This window comes from Anabrus simplex, chromosome 4 (genome assembly GCF_040414725.1).
Source record: "Anabrus simplex isolate iqAnaSimp1 chromosome 4, ASM4041472v1, whole genome shotgun sequence".
Classification (NCBI taxonomy): Eukaryota; Metazoa; Arthropoda; class Insecta; order Orthoptera; family Tettigoniidae; genus Anabrus; species Anabrus simplex.
The window spans coordinates 302,308,609-302,324,245 of NC_090268.1; the positions used below are offsets into that span (position 1 = coordinate 302,308,609).

The window sequence follows — 15,637 nt, forward strand, 5'->3', positions numbered from 1 at the left end:
TAAATAAATAAATAAATAAATAAATAAATAAATAAATAAATAAATAAATAAATAAATAAATAAATAAATAAATAAATGTACTGAAAGGAAGAGATATTAGTAGTGCAGGTGAGTGATATGAATTACTTGAGGAGCAGAATAAGAGACAGAGTGAGATGGTGAAAGAAATGTCAACTAAGATGGTATGGGTCTATCAAATGAATGGAGGGCTAAAGGACACCCAGGAGAATGTATTAGATGGAAGAGGGTGGCAAGATGTTGATGAGAAAACTAAGAGACATGTGGCTGATAGGAGTGAAAGACAGCTTTGAGAAGAGAGGAGAAGGCTGCAACAGTGTGTCAATAGAGAGCTGGTGGAAAGACAGGAAACTATGGAGAGGCTTGTACTCCAAACAGATCTCACCAGTGGCTGGAAATTGTGCTAGTTGAGGACAATTATCTGGTAACCTCTTAAGAGAAAATTTTCACCCTTATATATGGACATAAGCACTTGAAACTTGGTACATAAACTTTTATCTTTTATTCATTTCAGCAAAATTGCTTCTTACATTTTACACACATCTCATCATCTATAAATGTTTACAACTGGAATGTCAGTAATAAGAGTGAGGAAAGTAACATCAAAACTGAAGCCAAAAAGTTCTGATAAACTCTTCTGATAATTTTTTGGAAGTTAAAGAACATTTCACAATAAACATATCAAACCTGTAAAAAATTACATTCAAAATTTCTACCAATGTGCAGAGATTATTAGGAAAATATTTTCTACTTTGTAAATGCATAATGAATACGATGTATTAGGGAGTACTTTCTGGATTTTCAAGATACCATGGACTGGTACTGGTCGAGAATCACATCTGGTATATGATTGGCAAGTGTCTTGCGTGGCAGTCCTGCATAGTGAACGAAGCTCTCCAGAAAGTATAGGGTGCTCACTACCTCCCCAGGCAGTTCTGATACCTTTGCACTAGGAAAAAAAGAAAACAGAATTCATTCAGTTAACAACTAAGTTACAGTATACACTAGTGTGATCAAACATCCTAATACACCTGGACACATTTTCTACACACCTCAAAAAAAAAAAAAAAATTTTGCACCCAGTGGATTACTTATGACACAGTGCATCCATTTGTCAAACCTGCATCTTGGTGTCATGTTACTCCACCTCATGTGTTGAAGAATGCTTTCATTATTATTCATGGCATGCTGCCCATCTCAACTTATCAGGCATCAGACAAATTCTGCACTCATCAGTGAAGAAGACCTGATGTCATATTACCAGGCCAGATTCTAGTCCAAATGATCCCTTACCCATCTGAACTCGGTGCCATGGTGTTGGGGTATACGTGCAAATGTTCGCCAAGGATTCTAGAGTGTAGGTCAACCTTTGTGGAGATAATTTAAGATTGTCTGAGTGCATACAGCCCTCCCAGTTGCTGTGTAGCCCTGTTGTAGAGTCTTCATGGTTCCTGCGAACCAAGATTTGCAAGTAGTGGGCATCAGCTTCTGTTACTGGTTGTGAGCAACCACTGTGAGAATAGTGTACACAAACCAGGGAGGCCTTGCTGAGGCAATGTAACAATGTGTGTACTATCAGATGTAATGACTCGTTGAGGCAAGTTTACACATTAAACTGTGTTCTGTGCATGTGTGTATGGGTAGCTAAAGGTTAGACTGTCCTGGGATTGGATGTCGTACTCCCATATACACATAACAAGAATTTCTATAATCATTTTTAAATTTTTTAAAATTACAATTTTGCTTTACGTCGCACTGACACAGATAGGTCTTGTGGCGACTATGGGATAGGAAAGGCCTGGGAGTGAGAAGGAAGTGACTGTGGCCTTAATTAAGGTACAGCCCCATGATAATTTTTTTTTTTTTTAATGAGACTACTGACTCAGCAGACATCCATCAGGAACATCCAAAATGTATCGAGTGCAAAACCTTCTTGAGGTGAGTATTTCAGTTCTTTGAAGGTGTCCAAAAATGACACCACTATACTCTACATTTAACATATTTCTTGTTTCATGGAATACTTTTTCTATGTTTTTATTTAATGGGACTAATGACATACTCTCTTTTTTTTCCCTTAATTTTCAACTTCAAAAATGGAAAGGGTAAATTAGGTGAAAATTTCACACAATATAGTTTAGGTTGGCATGGTTTAAAAGCAGGAAAAGAAACATCCAGCATCTTTATATCAACACACAAAACAGTTATTTAAATCTATACTTAATTTATGCAGAAAGTGATATTAGCACATTAAAACAGTTCTGAATCAGCCCTCTCCTAAGGCACTTGGGCTGATGTGCACCTTGGCAAATCAATTAACATTCATCCAATAGCGGTATTGGCCTGGTGACCACTCTATAAGGTGCTGGTTCAAGTTTCCAGTGATATTTCTCCACTTCATCAGTTTTTAATTGCTTGGAGTGTTGTGGTGTTGTTGTTGATAAACTGTAAGATGGCAGAAGAAGGTAAAAGGCATGCAGTATTGCATAGACAAGCACAAGAGATAATTTATAGAGTACATAGCTACTTCCTGCTTGAGAAGGAAGCTGGCAGGGTGCTGGACGATGTTGCCAAAATGCAAGAGCATGTAGCATGTGCACATGAAGACGGGGTGAGAACTGTTAAGAGGTTTGTTAATCAAGTAAAATCTTTGTTTTTGATCTGCAGAAATAATGTTTTGTGGTGTCCAGGTAAGAATCCTCTTCATATTAAGTAACTGGAATGGATGCATTCTGTGGCATAACATTTTTGCGATGTACAACTGGGGTGAATTTCTTACAGCAAAAAAAGCTGGTTCCTGAAATGCGAGATAATGCAGACTACAATGCACAGGATTTTAAAATCAATTGGCTTAAAATTCAAAATGTATAAAGGTGCAAGAGGTGTAAAGAGTTCATCTTCTGTATAGAAGGATGGGCACAATGCAGACTGAAGCATGTGCTGTAGAGTATGGTCCACCCCGCATTCACACTTGATCTGTTTAACATCAATGTTTCCCCATCTCGCTAAGGTCACTTTGAATCTGCCCACACCTGATCTCAACCTATTCAAGAATTTCCACATTGTCCGGTTCTCTTTGTAGCCAGGTGGTAAGCATTCAGCTACCACTATCTGTCCAGGGATGTTGGGAGACCTTGTTTTCCATAGCTGTAATCTTCCTTTTTTTGGCTGATCCAATCAGTTCCTGCGACGTACATGGCCATGTAGTGGATGAGCACTTTTTTGTTCAACTTGTATCTTCTCCTTGTTTGCAGCCACTTCTTTTTGGATATGTGGTGGTGCAGTCTCTGCAAGCTAACAGATTGTTAACTAGAGTACACTTTAAACAGCCTGTCACCAACTGACAAGTCTCATTGAGGACAACATTCACCTGTTTGGCATGAGATGACAAGTACCAAACAATACAATTTGCTTTACATCACACCAACACAGATAGGTCTTATGGCGACGATGAGATAGGAAAGGCCTAAGAGTGGGAAGGAAGCAGCTGTGGCCTTAATTAAGGTACAGCCCCAGCATTTTCCTGGTGTGAAAATGGTAAACTACAGAAAACCATCTTCAGGGCTGCTGAGAGTGGGGTTTGAACCTACTATCCCCCGGATGCAAGCTCAAAGCTGCGCGGCCCTAACCACACGGCCAATTCACTCGGTAAGTACCAAACAGGACATGCGTATTCTGTGATGGAGTAAGAGAGAACCATTATTGATGTGTGGATAATTTGTGGTTGACTACCCCACTTCGATCCAACCAGTTTGTGCAACAAGTTATTCCAGGTGGAGACATTTTGTTTACAGTTCATACGGTGTTTCTTGAAAGTGAGAGCTCCATCAAGCATCACTCCCAGATACTTTGGAGTGTCACAGAAATGTAGCTCAATACTTGACCACCTGATTTTCAGCTTTTGATGTGCATGTTTGCTTCTCAAAGGAAAGGCACAAATTTGTGTCTTTGCTGGATTAGGTCTGAGGTGATTTGCACCATAATAGCTGGATACGTTTTTGAGGGCAGCAGTGATATTCATTTCCACTGTTCAAAATTTGTGCTTTGTGTGGCCAGGGCAAGATCATCAGCATACAAGAAAGTTCTGGTATTTGGACTTATTGGCTGGTCATTTGTATACATACTGAACAGTATTGGAGTCAATACACTTCCTTGAGGTAGACTATTTTTCTGTATTCTCAGTCGGCTATGATAACCCTGAAGCCCACTGTCCTTTGTCAAACTGAAGATCTTGGCCAAAAGTTGCTGATGGTTGACGGTATCAGACACTGCGATAAATCCGTCTTCTATAAAATGTGTGAGATTCAGATGTTGCCCAGTGCAGTTTTCACTGGGACAGACGTTTGCTGTGGTATAAGTAATGTGTCAATCACAGGTAAAATGTGATTGAGAATCATTCTTTCCAGTAATTTGTAGAGGTGATGGAGAAGTGCTATGCGTCTGAAATCTTTTTGATGGTTCTCTTCCTTACCAGGTTTCAGTAGGGCAATTACTCTGCTCTTTCCCCATATCTTCAGTATCTGACTTCTGCTCATACAGTTGTTGGAAAGTTGCAGAATGCATTCCTCAGCTTTTGGTCCAAAATACTTAATCTGTTCTGATCGAATGTCATCCACGTCCGCTGATTTTCTGTTTTTACATTTTTTACATTCTTTAATAGCATTATCCAATTCCATCATGTTGAAGGGTACAGTGAGATAGTTCCTTTCTTCACTCTGTTTGTATTTTGGGAGTTCTGACATTATAGGTTGGTTTTCCATTTAAGGAGTAACTGAAGTGCAATTTGGTTTGCATTGAAGTGAGTGTGTCGAATGCGCTTGTAGGATCGTTGTCACGGCGCTTCAATAGTCTCCATTCTTTGTGACTATCTCTTGTCAGCTATGGTACTTGGTACTTGGATATATGAAGATAGAAAAATGGCACTAATTCCCTTACTTGGATGGGACAGAAAAGGGATACTGATGATGAGGAGAATGACTTTTTATTTAGAAATCATACCATTTGATCCATTTCTAGACTGATGAAATACCAGTAATTTTGTTTACTATAGGGAGAAGTGTTTCTCTTAAATAGGCATTTTATACATAAGAAAATAAAAAGCAAATGGCAAAGTTCATTCATTCTTGTGACATGGGTGAATGTTCAATATATCTCTTTAATATATTTTGAACCCAACTGGTTCATGTCATTGGCATATAGATATAATATACTGACAAAAGTAATATTAAACGAGATAGAGTTCATATTTGAAGCAGGATGTGTGTAGCAATCCAGCCTGCTAAATTATATCTTTAACGGAACGCGTGTAAAGGAGCAGCGGAAGTTGCATAAGAAATAGGGTGATGGAATTTTCCACTCAGAAGAGAGAGAAATGTGAGATCGATATGAGACAGAGATACTGAGTCATGTTGGCAGAACTTTAGAATCAACGAACCATGAGGTAGCGCACGGAGGAGGAGCTGATGCAGTAGCAGAAATACCAATGTGAAAGCACTGTGAAATAAGTCTAAATCCGGAGGAAATGATTACTAAAAGTAAATAAGACTTTCATATATTTGTAAAAATGTAATTAAGATATCCTGGGCAACTTCTGTGATTAAATATGTGGTTACCAGAGACAGGAATCCCTGAGATGTTTGGTCTACAAGGCACGCAGACTGGAATACGCCAAGCGCTGAGGAGGAACACTCTGAGATTCGGGACCGAATGTGTCAGTCGCGTGTTGTGATCGTCGCCAAAAAACGTGAATACTGAGCATTTCTTGAGATAGGAACTATAACTTTCTTTTGATCCTGGACTTAATCCACAGGGATTTTTTCCAAAAAGGAATTAACAGTACTAAATCGTCACAGATTAGTAATTACAATGGTAAAGTGCTGAGAGATTTGTTCTTCAAGCAGTGTTAGAACCAGCAAGCAAGGGAAGATAGCAGGCCATGCTGGAACTTAAATTAACATTGAATAACAGATTCCGGTGGGAATATATATAATTTTTTTGCTAGTGGCTTTACGTCGCACAGACACAGATAGGTCTTATGGCGACGATGGGATTGGAAAGGCCTAGGAGTGGGAAGGAAATGGCCGTGGCCGTTGCCTGGTGTGAAAATGGGAAACCACTGAACTCTATCTTCAGGGCTGCCAACAATGGGATTCGAACCCACTATCTCCTGGATTCAAGCTCACAGCCGCGTGCCCCTAACCGCATGGCCAACTCGCCCAGTAACTGGTGGGAATAGGATACAGATCAAACTGTTACCTTTTATGCTCAGTGAACCTCGGGATTGTGCGGACACGAGTGTACCAATTGTGCCGTAAATAAAATTGTGTCGGGACCATGGACTTCAAGAGGAGAATTATGGAGGAGAGCCCTAAATATGGTTGTATTTCTGTCGTGATGGAGTGAGCATGGCATCGATGCATTGCTGAATCGTGGAGCAGAGCAGACTGGGATGAGTACATCTGATTTTATTTAATTTCATAACATGCATGACTTTGCTGAATCGTGGAGCAGAGCAGACAGGGATGAGTACATCTGATTTTATTTAATTTCATAACATGCATGACTAATTGATGGGCCGACCTGATGGCTGAGATGATGCATTGCTGATCATGGAGCAGAGCAGACAGGGATGAGTACATCTGATTTTATTTAATTTCATAACATGCATGACTAGCTGCCTGTGTAAATTTGTAAATAGTAACTTCTTGCATGTAACGTTTAAGATTTGTTGGATTTAAATATGTAGCAAGGGGCAGCTAGTTGTATATGGTTAATTTGCAGTACTAATACCTTGGGGGTTTGTACTTGTACATATACTCTTCCTGTGATAGTGTTAATTTGATCTTCAGAATCTATTCTTAAGCATGTGTTAAATTATCTTCTGAAATAATATCAGCGTGTGTTAGTGTAATGTTTATGAGATTAGATTAGCATTTAGTACATTATAAGTAGTTCGTGGGACATTTTAGCATTATGGCATGTTGCATGACTACTTTTCGCTCTTCAAGAAAGAATCATCAATGTTGTGCTACAGACTCGATCCAGTGACCATCAGTGAATATGACAGTTTATATTTAGAGTCAGTGCTCGTGGATAAGTGATTTGATATTTGTCAGGTTAACGATATGTGTTGTGAGTTAGTTCACGTTTTCAATATATCGTCGTTGCCGGGAAAAAACCTCCTATGTGTCAGAATTTGTGAAAATGAGATTTTAGCACCAAGAGATTCAGAATGGCTGCCACTACGAAGTGGCAAAACCTCCAATGTGTTAGAAAATATTAAATGGGTTAAATTCCACAAAATATTGCACCTCTTATGTGGCTTAGCATTTTTGTTGCTGGGGAAAATCTCCTATGTGCTTGAAGGACACATAGGAATATTATACCTTGGTCCACACTGCTCACGCTACCGGGAAATATCTCCTATGTGTTGAGTCGAACACGTTAGTGTTATACTTTTCCGCCTTCTGCTCGACAATGACAACTCTATAGGGATTGTTTACTCTGTATGGCACCAGATTGAACAAGTAGACGTCAGATCTTTTTCTGCCGCTTCTACTATTATTGCTGCAGGAACTTTATTGTGAAGAGAAATGTTCAGCCGTGGAAAGAAGATTCTACAAATGGCATTGGAGATATCTACAAAAGATTATCAGTCAGACAAAGGTAAGTCAATTAATAAACAGTGATGAAAGCATGATGCATTGCAAATCTTAAAATACCAAAAACACAAGGGCTATCCCAACTCTATGCACATTTAAATAACAATTACTATGGATTGTAAGATGACAGTAGTATGATCGTTTTATTTCCTTTAATATACCGCAGGTGCATTTGTAAAACCCACAACAGAGACAAATCACTATGGAAATGACGACACCCCTACCATGGAAGAAATATTGGACGACGTGATGGATGTTACAAGTTCTGCAGCAGGTACGTATGAATTACAATACCAACTTGAAACACATGGATATCATAGAAACTATGTTCAATATGAATGTTGCATTATTGGTAAACAAATAGTAATGTGGCCTCTAAAATTTATCTACAAAATAATCCTCATTTCCCTTTCATCTAGAACTTACTGCATCCATAGCGGCGATGTCTGATAATGACTCTACCAGCACAGCAAGAAATGTGGAGGCAATGGAAATCACCTGCCCTATAATAGGTATGTTTGAAGTTTTACAAGCCTTCTACTTAAACATAAAATTGTGACTAATACGAGTACAAAGCAATTAGTGTAAAATCTGTGACGTTGACAAATGGAGCCACACGAAGGATAAAAACTGTGTTCTAATATTAAATCATTTATTTCAGATTTAGAAGATCTACATGACATGTCTTCCATTAAGTGGAATGTAGAAGAAGATGATCTCCAAAATGTACTGAACTCTCATAAAAATAGAGGGACACCGAAGACCGAAGATACGTCTAACGAAGGTACGAAAACTGTGAGTGAGGCGCTGGATCATTCCGAAATGTCTGTTGGTAATCCTGATATACGAAATGTAAGCGCAGAGAAGAGACTCAACCACAAAGCAAAGGAAAAATCCCGTTCAAATAGAATCTTTGGCAAGCCTTACTTAGGCTTACAGCAAAAGGCTAAAGTAATCACAAAACAGGCAAGAAAATTAGGTAACAGATGCAAACATAAAGAACTTATAAAGAAGACACAGAAGACATTCCTTTGCGGTACAATCAACGAGGAGCACCGATGTCAATTGTTCAAAGATTTCTGGCAGATTCCATCCTGGGCTGAAAAGAAGGCATACATCAGAGGGCTTGTCACCACTAGGAATGTTCTCAGGAGGCGCAAAGAAACAGCAGGCAACATCAAAAGAAAGAACGTAGGCCATGATATACATTTAACCCCTCAGCGCCGACCTCTATACGTGGTATAGACCCGCTTTTCTTCCGTAGCCGCCGACCTCTATAAGTGGTATAGACCCATACATGGTTTCGCATTTACGGCTATAGCGCGAAGAGTTTTGGTGTTATGAATATGCAAATTGTTTTGTTTCCAAGAAGACATTTTCGGGTTTATCATTGTTCTAAATAAGAATTGAAAATCGTTAAAGTGTAGTTGCTTTTGCAAGGATAAGTATTTGTCAATTATGTCTGAGCACCAACCCCTTCTTTTTTAATAGTCCGTTTGCTTCATTCTTTCCCACAGAATAAAATAAAGAAATGGTGATCTGAGAAGTTTGTCTTTTCGTGTGATGTTCTTTGCTCTAATTTTGCATTAAGAGTGCGGTTTATTTATTATATTTGTCTTTATTTCTCAGCTTGTAGTGTTTTCGTAACTCTCCACGAGTGCTCTGTGTAGGCATCAGTTAGTGCTGCTTTCTGTCATACGACACGAGAAGCAGTTGTGCATGGTATATATCTCGTTTGAAAGACGATGTATCGACCTTTTAATCTGAAATATGTATCGAGTTGGTTTGATTCGTCATAAATGTTATTCCCCTCATTCAGTTTCGTCCTGCCTCTTTCGGTCCCGCTGCAGCTTCATCAGCTTGTGTGACGCACCGCGTTCAATGGCTAGCTCCTGCTGAGAGTAACATGCTTGAAATATTGTATAATTCAAATGAAAGTTTAGTCGGAAGTAGCAGTGACAGTATTAGCAGCAGTGATCATGAAATAGATGATTTGGCTGTGGCCGCTGCAGTGGTAAATGATGAGAGTGACGATGAGGAGGAACCAGTACTTGGAAATTTCGTGTAGGAGACTATAGATACGCATACAGGTCAAAGGCAAGTTTTCAACAGTGAATTCTGATTCCTGAATTCTCTAATAATATTTAGACAAGTCACAGGGACTAACATTGAGCAGTTATCTATCAGTTTCAGCTGATAGAAGGTTTGTTTACGTAGTACAAAATACGCTTCTCGGATGGGAAACGAAATATTCAAGGCCGGCGCGCATCAGATAATACAGTTCCAAGGTTACAGGAAATACGTTTTATCAGGAAATTAGCACCCAAGAGTGAGAAATCCAAACCTCAGAGACGTTGTATCGCGTGTTCAAAACACGGTGAAAAGAAGACATCGGTGTACTGCTGCCAGGAGTGTGCCTTGAGTCTCTGTCTCGAAGAGTGCTTCGAACTCTATCACACGGAACTAAATTACTAAGGAAATGTGAAATAATTATGTAATTATCTTCATGTACATAGTTCTACCATAAGGAATTCCAAATTTCGTGAATATCGGGCTACTCTTATACTAGTAGTAACGCTTTAAGTGAATCAATGTATTTCAGTCGCGCGTAGTTGAAATCTCATCCGGCCGCGGCGTAGGAAGCTCTTTAAACGGCTGCGACGCTGAGGGGTTAACTAAACCTGACAGAGAAAGTGTGCGTGTTTGCCGAACATTTTTCATAAACACTTTGGGAATTGGTGAGGACAGTTACAAGAGATGGACACATGTAAAGGACGTCGAACATATTTCAACTTCTACTGGTAAGGGAGCAGATAATTCAGACACCGGTGCCCGAAGCAGTCCATTGAAGAAACGTGCCCAAGAAAAGCAGGATGTACCTATGTCCATCAAGAAGAAAAAGAAAATTGAAGACAAGAAGACAATTCGTGAGTGGCTTGGAGTTTTACCTAAAGTTCCCAGCCATTATTCTCGAAAGTCCACGAAAAAGGTATTCGTTGAGCCAACTTTTTTATCAAAATTACATATGTTTTCAGTCTACAAGGAATGGTGTGACGAAAACAACAAATCTCCGAGCTGTAGAACCCTTTTCATGGATACGTTGGAAGAAGACAAAATTGATATTCATCTGCCTAAAAAAGACCAGTGCGACATTTGCTGTGCATATAAAGTTGGTCAAGTAGAAGAAGAAGAATATCAAAAACACCTCCTAAGGAAAGACGAGCTAAGGAGGCCAGTACTGATTATCATGTTGTGGTAACAATGGATCTTCAAAGTGTTCTTTTGTGTCCTAAGTTGCTAGCATCCAAGACATACTACAGACAGAAACTTCAAGTACACAATTTCACAATTTATGATCTAAGAAACGGTGATGTTACACTTTATGTATGGCACGAGGGCAATGGTGGTGTAAGTGCAAATGAATTTACATCATGCATAGTTAATTTTATTGAAAATTTGCCACCTCCAACCAATAAGGTTACCTTAATTTCTGATGGCTGTAATTATCAGAATAGGAACAAGGTTTTAGCCAGCACCTTAAGTAATGCCGCTAGATCTAAGAACATCACCGTGGAACAACTGTATCTGGAAAAGGGGCACACTATGATGGAATGTGATAGTGTCCATGCCACTCTAGAGCACTACTTCTCTCCACCAATTAATTCACCCATGGATTATATAGCAAGAATGAGGCAAGCCAGATCCACGAAACCATACAATGTGAAAAGTGTCGACTTCAGTTTCTTTAAGGATTTTGAGCATAAATCAAACCTCCCATCATTACGGCCTGGAAGAAAATCTGGCGACCCTGTAGTGACAGATATCCGCCAACTGCAGTACTTACCTGATGGAAGAATAAATTACAAATGGGAACACACAGCAGAGTGGGAAGAACTTCCACAAAGGAGGAGAATGAGTTTTCCAATTGGTGAACCACGCAGTTTGTACACTGCACAATTGCCAATCACAATATCTAAGTTCACTCATTTGCAGGAACTGAAGCAGGTAATTGAGCATGACCACCACTCTTTCTATGATAATCTCTCTGTAAAGCCGGACAAGTGAAAAGTTCCCAGAAGAGGACAGTGATCAATTTGCACAGTATACATTTAATAAAATACAATTAGGAACAATTGATGTAATAAAATTCAGCTGAATAAACTATAATGATTCATGTGTTTGAGTAAAACCTCAATATAATAAAAGCTTCATTCTTAAAGCAAAATCTCCTATGTGTAATTTCGTGGAAACCATAACCTCCTATGTGTCAACGTAATGAACAAAAATGAAATATCTGGTGAAATAATTGATATTACTGCAGTTAAACAGTACAGGGTTATAAAAAGACAGGTACAGAAGGGAACTAGATTACTTCGATTATTATGAAGTTAAGTATTATTATATGAAATAGTTTTTTGTCTCTCCTGAAAAATTTGTTATTTTGCACATAGGAGGTTTTTTCCCGGCAACGACGATATTTTGTTATTGAGTTTATTTTGTGCCTTGTCTGAGATATGATACTTTAACATTCCGAACAGTAGTGAAAGGAAGAGAACCCGTAATGATGTGGAACGAAATATGACAAAGTTGATACCGAATGCAAGAGATTATGTATTCTCAAGGAATAACTTTTGTGAATCCTAGTGAGGTTTAAAACAGATGTGTTTATTTTCAAGTCAAGCTTCTCTATGACACAGTGTTTGAATGTAAAATTTTATACCCCGTTGAGTTAGGGTCATTGAAGACTAATTACGAAGTTATCTTATTCAATTCCAATTGATTAGGTAGAATCACAGCACAAGGCTATTAAATATTCAACATTATCCAAGTATCACTTTAGTTAAAGATAAGGGAATTTCATGTTACTGTAACTGAATGTCCTGAGGGACATCTCTTCGATTCTCGACCAGGTCAATGGACTCGGGATTCACTGATGACCATCATTTCTGGATTTGTTGTGTGAGTTATATGTTTATTGTGTACTTGGCAATGCAAATTCTGTTTTGTGGTTGTTGTGATTTTATTGATTGTGGATTCAGTTTCATATGGTTGCTCTGTTTGTGGCAGGGGTTCATTTCCACTCAGTAAAGCCAGTGTAGATGTAAGATTTTGGGGGAGTAGTATTCATTTATATTATGTAGGGCCTTTTGCTACAGATGTTTTTTTTATTCAGTGTGATTATTAATATGTAGTTTCCATATTGGTGGAACTTAGTATTGAGACAGCTGGTATGTGTGTGTGTAAAGTTAAACCTTTTTGAATCTAATTTCTCATGTTGTAATTAGATCAGATGTACTCGTCAGTCCACGTCCGTTTCATGGTAGTTATTGTAGATGAGATTCAGCAAGCAAAGGAAGATAATGATTTAATGAATTTTAAATAGAGATTGAATGGAGTTAATGAATTTTATAATTTGATATTTGACAATTCAATAATTTAATAATTTAATTTTGATTTAATAAGATGTAATTTAATGATTTAATGAATGTAACTTAAATTAACTTGTAAAGGTAGCACAGGTCAAATTTAGTTTTGGAAATAATGTTCATTAATTTAATAATGAAACCCAATAACAGGTAATTAAAATGGAATGATAATTTAATAAATTAGAAGTCAGTAAAAATTTGTTATAACGAAGCCGTAAATATGGATCCATCAAATTATGTAACGAAGTTTCAACCATTCAATAGGTATTTTTTTAGGAGTCTGAAATTAAGAAAGAGTATTGTTTTCTGTCAGTGATTTATTGAGTGGAATTGAATTAAATTTGAAACAGGCCTACCTATTAAACTTAACAAATGAAGCATTGGTGCTTATTGGAAGATAATATTCGGAGAATATAACTGATTTTGTAACATTTATGAATAACACGTAAACACATGAAAGATGACAGAACCACAGTGGGAGGGTGAAGGTTCAGGAAAAAAAATAGAATAGAATATTCCCATCCAATTCAGTATCATTTAAACTGGGGAAAGAATATTCATTTATTGCAATACACTTGTTTTTACACATGCATTTGATTTTCCTTGTTACAAATATTCTGTCCATTTTACATTCAATTATATATAAACCTAATAGTGTTTACTGCCTCTTCTGCAAATTATTCACTTTTATGCCCTTTTTGTTGCAGATGTTATACAATGTCATAAATTCTAGGATAAATTCTACCCTTTATTGGTTAAGTCAGTGCTTGTTCTGTTTTCACTTATTTTCTTTTGCACATATTGTTTAAATTACAGAAGAAGTTTGCTGTTCTTCCTGGTACAATCCATTCTTTATTTAATAATTTTACAGTTGGATGGAATTCTTTCCCCTCTTTCTATTTTTGCTTTATATTCACTACCGAGATATTTAACCCTAAGTGAATCAGTCTCCCTACATACTCTGAACAGATAAGCCTCTTCCATTGTTTCACCATAGAATAAACAATGATCTTCATGTTTCTCTCTTTGACCTTTATTCTCATATACAGTATATCCATTAGCCACAACATCATACCTCTTACTTCTCTATTCGTAAGACTTTCCTTTTTTTATCGTTAATTTTAGGATAATTTTGCAGAATTCTAATAATGTTCTTTTTTTTTTTTTGCTAGGGGCTTTATGTCGCACCGACACAGATAGGTCTTATGGTGACGATGGGATAGTAAAGGCCTAGGAGTTGGAAGGAAGCGGCCGTGGCCTTAATTAAGGTACAGCCCCAGCATTTGCCTGGTGTGAAAATGGGAAACCACGGAAAAACCATCTTCAGGGCTGCTGATAGTGGGATTTGAACCTACTATCTCCCGGATGCAAGCTCACAGCCGCGCGCCTCTACGCGCACGGCCAACTCGCCCGGTAGTAATGTTCTTTTGGTCTCACATTCTGCCCTGATCATCTACTTCACAGTATCTTTCACTCTCTCGCTATAATAGTTGCTTTCTTTCTTTCTTTCTTATCTTCTTATCTTTGCTCTGAATCTCTTTATCCCACCGGGCGAGTGGGCCGTGCGGTTAGGGGACGCGCAGCTGTGAGCTTGCATTTGGGAGACAGAGGGTTCGAATCTCACTGTCGGCAGCCCTGAAGATGATTTTCTGGGGTTTCCCATTTTCACACCAGGCAAATGCTGGGGCTGTACCTTAATTAAGCCCACGGCCACTTCCTTCCAACTCCTAGGCCTTTCCTATCCCATCATCGCCATAAGACTTCTCTGTGTTGGTGCGACGTTAAGCCATTAGCAAAAAATCTCTTTATCCCAAGCCGGGCTGAGTGACTCAGACAGTTGAGGCGCTGGCCTTCTGATCCCAACTTGGCAGGTTCGATTCTGGCTCAGTCTGGTGGTATTTGAAGGTGCTTAAATACGTCAGCTTTGTGTCGGTAGATGTAAAGAACTTTTGTGGGACAAAATTCTGGCATCTTGGCATCTTCAAAAACCATAAAAGTAGTTAGTGGGACATAAATCCAATAATGTTATTATTATTATTATTATTATTATTATTATTATTATTATTATTATTATTATTATTATTATTATTATTATTATTATTTCTTATCCCAATAGTATCCCATTCCTATTCTGTCCAGCATCCTTTCTATGAGGGCTGATCAGCAAAGACTGAGACTGATTCTTTTTCACAGATATTTATTAGTCCATTTCAATTTTTACACGATCTTTTTCAAAGTAGTCCCCTCCTACTTCAATGCACTTTTTATAGCATCTCTGCCAGTCCTTGAACACATGCTGCAGATCATTCTTCGTCAGGTCCTTGAGAATTGCCTCACTTTTCTTGAGCACTGCCCCAGAGTTCTCGAATCCAATGCCCCTAAGCTTTGCCTTCAGTGATGGGAATAAAAAAATCACAGGGTGCAAGATAAGGACTATAAGGTGGATGCGTTACACAGGTAATGATGAATTGAGCCAGAAATGGCATGACTTGATTTGTAACGTGAGGCCGTGCATTGTTATGATGAAGTCGCCAC

General features: G+C 38.3%; 1 protein-coding gene across 3 annotated transcripts in view; it reads right to left on the bottom strand.

Annotated features, from left to right (window-relative positions):
* Positions 1-494: 494 nt before the first annotated feature.
* Positions 495-15,637, bottom strand: part of Strump (WASH complex subunit strump) — a 410,953-nt gene continuing 395,810 nt past the window's right edge. For all 3 annotated transcript variants that reach the window (XM_067145637.2, XM_068227252.1, XM_068227253.1), the window contains exon 21: positions 495-967. In XM_067145637.2, the coding sequence (XP_067001738.2) occupies positions 820-967 (148 nt within the window). In that variant the 3' untranslated portion in view covers positions 495-819. The remainder of the gene's footprint in view (positions 968-15,637) is intronic.